At 35.1% G+C, this 7,596-nt stretch overlaps 1 protein-coding gene across 1 annotated transcript; it reads left to right on the forward strand.

The window, feature by feature from the left end:
• The first annotated feature begins 3,321 nt into the window (after positions 1–3,321).
• LOC148268720 (uncharacterized) lies at positions 3,322–5,010 on the forward strand. Its single transcript, XM_088213051.1, has 2 exons — positions 3,322–3,578; positions 3,724–5,010. Exons 1-2 carry the CDS (start codon positions 3,545–3,547, stop codon positions 4,707–4,709), a joined length of 1,020 nt encoding a protein of 339 aa, XP_088069177.1. The 5' UTR covers positions 3,322–3,544; the 3' UTR covers positions 4,710–5,010.
• Positions 5,011–7,596: the final 2,586 nt, after the last annotated feature.

Genomic DNA, 7,596 nt, shown 5'->3' on the forward strand with positions numbered 1-7,596 from the left:
TATTAGGCCACACACACACACAGGTATCACCCCCTCACGCAACCAACATCGGCGGCTCACACTACACCCCACCAACGTGCTCCTAATCTCCCATCCTAAACCGCACGCTACCATCTACCCCTGCGCCATGCTAATCCCAAGTGCTCTACACTATTCGCCCCCCCCTCCCTCTCTAACTTACTAACCCCTATTGTTATATTACCCCTCTTCCCTCATCCGCACCCCATCAATCCCTGGTTCCTATATCCTAGTCCCCTCCACCGTACCATCCAGTACTCTTCCCTCTCCCACCGCCCTTACGCTCCACTTCCCCTATCCTTCTGCCTCCTCCCGCTTCCTCTATACTTTTGCTTCCCTAGGGCGGTTAAAACCTCTCGACTTGCACCGTCTCAATCCGTACACACACCCTTACCACCGTGCGCTCAGTGAACACGTCGCCTCCTATTCGCGACTCCCTCCGCGCCTCCACCCATGCACACACCTCTTTCTGTCATCTTGGGTTTTTCTCCCACCCACACTCACTAGATTGCTCTCTCACTCTTCCTCCCTCTGTCTTACATGCACAACCTCCATTTTTCCCCCACGGCTCCCCGTACGCCCCCAAACATCGCCATACTTTCGTTCCCCCCCCTGCCCCCGGGCCTCCTCCGCGAACGTGTGGAATAACCCCACACTTTACTGCCTACCTCCACCTCTCAACTCCGTCGCGTCGACTCCGCAACCTGCAAACAAAATTCACAACTCACACCACACCAAAGCAACTGAAATTTTCACTGTACCTCCCGTTTCCATCTTCCTTCCTTCTGCCGGTATCGTCGTCCGTTCACGGCCTCCTTCCCTCTCCTTCTCGCTCTCCTCCGCTCCGACCCTCTCCTCTCTCCTTCTGGAACTTTCCTTCCCTTCTTCTTCTTCGCTCTCTCCTTTCCCTCCTTTTCTCTCTTTTTTTTTTCTTCTTTTCTCTTCTCCCTTTCCCGACCTCCCTTTATACCCTACTAGCCTACCCAAAACGACGTCGTTTTCCTTCATCCCAAAACGACGTCGTTTTTTCACTCTTTAAAACGGCGTCGTTTCCTACTTTATATATATATATTTTTTGTTTCTAGTCATTACATGTTGGTAGACAGCTTCCAAGGTTACTAATATATTCTAAAATGAGAAAGCATTTTTCTCATTTTCTAGCTCACAGATATCAGATTCGGTACAATTAAATTCGAACTTATATAGTCTCTTGAATCTAATTAGTAGTAAAATTTAGTTTTGTATATTAGAATTTAGTGACGAACAGACATATTGATTTAATGATGTATCATCTAATTTTCGTTAACATGATTTGACTGATGAATGTTTTGATCTTTAGTACTAACACATTAGAGATTCTTCATTGTCTATATTAAGTATGGTTGCACATGTTTCTAAAGTTAAAAACTACAGACCATGTTAATTTTTCTGCTAATTAAATTTCATAGACTTTTATCCTAGTTGGCCAACATAAATCTAGGGGATGCATTCTAAACAATACTAACAAGTGCACTAGTCGTATTAGTAATATAAATATATAAATTTGAATATCGTCTCATGAAGATTAAATTTTATAAACTAATTATTATACTGAAAATTATTATTTAAAAAATAATAATCAAATTAAAATAAATTATAAAAAATTAAATAACTACAGTAAATTAGAGATAAATCAATCAGTAAAATAACGTTAGAGTCCACAATTCTCATAAACTTACTTAGATATCAATATTGATAATGAAATTTAAGTTAAAACTGACGAATTAACTCTAAAAGTCTGGTTAACCTTATTCATACACATAATTTTTTATATTTAAATGAAATTCTTATTCATACACTTCAATAGAAATCTACATATAAAAAACTCAATTATTTGATTTTATTCAGAAATATAAATACACGCTATATTATTAAATATGTTATACAAAATACTAATAATCATACGTTAAAATCTCATTGATTAAAAACCTTTTAACTTCTCTATTCTAGTTGTCCATGTTATTATGTGAAAACTAGAGTCACATAGGTGCCCTTCTCACGGCAAGGAAGATGACAATTAACTTAATTTAAGTATATTGATATATATATTTTTATTTTTTTAATTTAAATTTATATGTATTTAATTAATAATTAATTAAGCAATAGTGAAAATATAATAAAAGTATTTTACTTTGTTTCTTCTTCCTCAAGACTCAGCAGCTGGGTATGATCGTTTTGGGTTTACTCCCAAACGTGTCAGGCCGAAAAATCACCAGTACGCTTGATGGATTTGCATACAATCCGGGGTGGGTTCGATATTTTATTTTGTTTTGTATCTAAAATTTTCAGATTTTAAAAAAGTAGAAGCCCAAAGTTATTGTCACATACCAGACCCAATATTATATTATTGACAGCGACAAGCAAAGGTTTTATATAAATTCATTAATAAAACATGTTCTAATATATTATATTTTCTGTATATGTGATGGGAGCTTTTCTTCCCTCCCTCTTAATTATCAATTACCCATATTTATATATTTGATATTTAATTAAATCAACTTCACTGGTATATTTTATATGTAATTGATTTGGAAAAGGTAGTTCTTTCTTGTTAAATATTTACCATACTTATTATCACAGAAATAATTTCCATTGAAATAGGAAAAGTTTGAGGAAAGCTTTCTTTTTCTTTTTCTTTTCTTGGTGGCTGTTGGTTTTTTTGTTGACTAACTAACTGGGAGCCAATTATTTGGGATTCTCCTTACTCAACTCTTGTAATGTTGTTTAATCTTATGGGTCCATACTTCACCTGAATTATTTGGTACTACCTTTAAATCTGTTTTAGATTTATTAGTTGAAGCTATTGCCATTATGTTTTTTCAAGAAGCAATTAAGTTGTTGTCGTCGTTGGTCAATTGATCATGGTTAGTCGTAATTAGTTGAACTGCATTTGTGCCTCGGTCAGATCAAGTCAGAACCATCTGGTCATGATTTTATTGTCATGAATATTTTTACCGTGCTCCCAAATTTTACTGGGTAATTTTATTTGGGGACAGTGTTTGTTAGTTCTCAACATATATGTAGTGTACCAATCCCTAGTTTAACGTGTTGTCGGTGTGGGTAGTAGATGTACCATTGGGATCTCCCCCAACCCCAAAATTCAACGTAAAGCCAGTAGATAAAGCAGCTACTCTATATGCCAACATAATTTTGGTGGCTCAATGTTATATCATCATCATTGCCTGATCACTCCTTTCACATCCATACCTTCCCTACGATATTCAAAACCTCCACATGTATAATATAATAAAGTTGAACCATCATCAGCCCCAACCATTAGCCACCCTACTTCATTACCCACTTCTACTTTATGCAAAACTACCGTGGAAGAGAAATGCTAAAATGGGTCTGGAAGCCCCTTTTGGCGCCGGTGACTGCTTGATAACCAGACTGATGATTGTAGAAAGTAAATGTGCAAAACACTAAGGTGGCTAATGTTGGCTCATGGGTATATGTGCCTTATTTCTGATGGGTCCGGTAGGGGAGCATGAAACGACTCTCTGCTCAGGTGGGCCTCACCGGTACGATTTGTCTCCCCCCCAAACTCCATTATATTTACACTTCCCGACTCATAGTCAACAACTCTCCCACCCATTTTCCAATTTCATCTCCTTCTCTCCTCCAATTTTCTATCCTGTCTCATTCTTTCTTTGTCTCTTGTTACAGTGTTAGGTGGGGCTGTTTACCTTCCTTTTCTCAGGATTCTCCTACCATGGCTGACACAATCCTACAATATATCACCCCTCTCACTTAACCCCCTTCATACAAGTCCTTCCCACCTATTTCTCTTCTTATTCTTCTTCTTTGCTTATCTACTCACTCAAAATTTCATCTTTAACCTAAATTTCCTTTCTTTTTCTTCTTGTTTTTTCTATATGAAGACAATCACGGCGCATGACTCTTCTTTCTCTTTCTCCAGGAGATATTTCAACTGGAAAAAGAAGGTTGAAGATGACGAATATGACGAGGAAGAAATCTTGACCTACAACTCTTCTTCACATTTCTCCACTGACGACGTCCTTAATCTTCCACCCTCCACACAAACTTCTTCCTTCACCACAGCACCTAGGAAAAAGCTATCTATCGTCTCAGTTTCCAAACTCCGGTCTGCTCTCACCGTCTTCGGCAAGACTCGATCGCCCTACCGTTCCGGTCTAGGCACTAGAGTGATTGGTACCCTTTTCGGGTACCGTCGGGGTCACGTCCAATTCGCATTTCAAGAAAATCCCAAGCTGAGTCCTGCGTTTCTAATCGAACTAGCAACACCCACGAGCATATTGGTCCGCGAGATGGCATCTGGGCTGGTGAGGATTGCGCTGGAATGCGAAAGGAAGACGGAGAAGAAAGGGGTGAAGTTGCTGGAGGAGATGGTGTGGAGAACATACTGTAATGGGAAGAAATGTGGGTTTGCAATGAGGAGGGAGTGCGGTGAAGAGGAGTGGAAGGTGTTGAAGGCTGTGGAGCCAATATCGATGGGCGCCGGCGTGTTGCCGGGAAAGGGGGATGAAGCAAGTGGGTCCGAAGGGGAGTTGATGTATATGAGAGCTAGGTTTGAGAGAGTTGTTGGGTCTAAAGATTCAGAAGCGTTTTACATGATGAATCCTGATGCAACAGGAGGTCCTGAACTTAGTCTATACTTGATCAGGGTTTAAGCCAGCCCATCAAATCATTCTGTATTCTAGTTGACATATGAAGAAATTAAAATGGAGACAGAGGCCACTAGATTGTCCATGTTTTTCCTTCTTTTTCTTGATAATGGTAGTGGTGGGTTTGACATTTTCTTGATCATGATATATATGAATATTGATCCTCTGTTCATGATAGGTAGTGGGTGAAATTAGCATCATCATGCATAGCCACTACTGTTTTCTCTTTTGTCCAAAGTGGGAAACAAGCCCCAAATTAAGCAATTGAAAAAATATGTGATATATATGGTTTGACATTGTTTTGTAAGATGCTTAAATTAATTATGTATAGTTTGCATGCATGATAACTATTTTATGGCCTCAAAACAGAACCTATATCCGACCTATCTCGCCATAAGAAATTGAGATACGTGCATGTTTCAAAATTGGATGCATGAAGACAAAAATTAAGTGGGGTGGTAGTGGAGATTAGGGGATTTGATTAGTAAGTTTTGTGAAAGAAAAAGTAATTTTTAAAGAACAATAAATGAGAATGCGTGTAGAAAGTCATGAGAGATCTTAAAACCCATCAAGAATCCCACTTTAATTTGCTCCCACACGTGGCTAATTGTTGTCAAATACTTAAAATGGAAGATTAGGCTTCTTGGCTCTTTTTCACCTCTACCTACTGCCCAATCATAATGTCACCTCTTCCTTTCCATTTTCATAGCCTTCGTGGATCTGATTCATAATTGTTAACTTGAGTGTATCTCTGTGTGTGTGTGTATATAGATGTGTATGTTTGTATATGCTGTCACTTGAGAGTAGTCGTGGACTATATATGCATTACATTCTTTACATTGTGCTAAGAAGATTTAAACTCAAAAGTATTATGGTTAACAATATGTGGTAGTGGAAAGGGTTAACGTGCTACTGACTTATATTATTTGGTTACATGTATATATATATATATATATATATATATCAACCAATGCATGCATAACCACTTTAATATTAAAAAATTATAATAATAAAATCATAAAATATTTTCACTCGTAAAATAAAACCTAAGCTCACTCCAAATATTGTGAACTGTTCTTCTTTCAGCAATCATAATTTAAGGGAGTTATACTATATATGAATTTGGTATTTGTTGTCAGCATATATATATATATATATATATTATAGGTCAGTTTACAGAACTCCCTCCCATTTCTTTCTTGAGATAACACAAAATCATGTATACATATATATTAAATTTTATTTTATATATTTTTGTATATAGATATCTTGCAGCAAAAAACACAAAATCATGTAGATCACTAAAATCTTTAGTATAATTTAGTTTATCTTGAGATGTAAGTTTTTTCTTAAAAGATACCACTCGCTCCATGAAAACACCGGGCATGATTATTTTCATTCATCATGATATTTATCTCTTGCTTACAATATATATAATCTACCATAATAAATACACACACATATATATATATATGTGTATCTGAAAAGAAGTGGGTATTTTTTTTTAGGAAATTGGATTTTGGGGCCTTTTAGGTTTGAACCCCAAAAACAAGAGAATGAAATATTAAATAGTACTGCTATATATTGAGAATGTATATATATATATATATAATATGGTGTTTGATTTGTTGATTACAGCTGGGATATGTATTAAAAAATAACGTGATATAATATATATATATATATATACCCAAATGGTCATCACACACACACACACACACTTTTGTACTAGATCGAGATTTGAAAAATGGAAAAAGATTCTAAGGCGTGTTTGTTTGACGTAGAACATGCCAGTTTACTGCTCTTTTCTGTGTGTACAAATAGCCTTCAGTTGGTAGCATCCCGATAATTATAGTGATTTGAAATGTATTTCTGGGTAGGAGAGAAATCTGTTGTATTATTCTAATACTGTGTATATGTATCTATATATATATATATATATAGAGAGAGAGAGAGAGAGTAGTAATGTTATTGTGACTCCTCTAATTTAAATTGGCTTTTTTTATTTTTTATTTTTCACTTTTATAATATTTCATTATAGAAGAAAAATAATAAATAAGATTTTAAAGTTTCGTATCGAAATCTTGAAGGCTGTGAAAAATGTTATAAGGCAGATACATATGGTCATATTTTATTTGTGTGAAAAAGAAAGATTTATTTTGGAGGTTGTGCCTAAACATATAATTCCATGTATGCAATACATCTTACAAATATAAATTTCATATATTATATATTACAAATGTGTGGATTTACAATGAGAAGAAAGATTAACTTAATTTTGCACTATTTCAAATCCATTTTTGAGATATTTTTGCAATACAATATAAAAAATAATTAAGTAATTTGTTTAGCATATGAAAAGAAAAAAATCTAATTAGTCAAATTTAAAATGGAGGGTAACAGTTAAATCAAATTTTAATGTTAAATTTTGTATTCATCAAAATTGAATAAAGACTCGTGAGAATAAAAAAAACCAAAATTATAATTTCGTCAAGATTCTAACTATTTTTAAATTAGATCAAACATATTATCAAGAACTAAATAAGAAATCAAGATTGTTCCATAAACATTATATTAGTATTTCTACCTAAAGTTTGAAGTGTGTGGGAAAATCAAACCATGTGATTTCACCATATCATGATTGTCTGTTTTCTTCAAAGCACCATGATTTCTAAAGGGAAAAATGTCTATATAAAGTAGATTAATTGGTGGAACAAAAAGTTCCTTCAATCACTACCTTACTTGGTCCAGTTAAGGATGACCACGAGGTAGGTATAGAATAGATATATCAATGTAAATTTATATATGTTTCATACCCGAAGAAGATATAAATATTTGTATCACCTATCTTACATATGAAATTTTATTTTTTATAAAATAATTGAATAATTTT

Source organism: Carica papaya, chromosome 2 (genome assembly GCF_054855325.1).
Source record: "Carica papaya isolate Zhongbai chromosome 2, ASM5485532v1, whole genome shotgun sequence".
Lineage (NCBI taxonomy): Eukaryota > Viridiplantae > Streptophyta > Magnoliopsida > Brassicales > Caricaceae > Carica > Carica papaya.

What these genes read in the sequence shown, in the direction of transcription:
- LOC148268720 (XM_088213051.1), top strand. Translation starts at nt 3,545, where the DNA reads ATGAAACGACTCTCTGCTCAGGTGGGCCTCACCG. An exon ending in TGCTCAGGTGGGCCTCACCG is followed by an intron (nt 3,579 to 3,723) that starts GTACGATTTGTC and finishes CTCTTGTTACAG; the next exon opens with TGTTAGGTGGGGCTGTTTAC.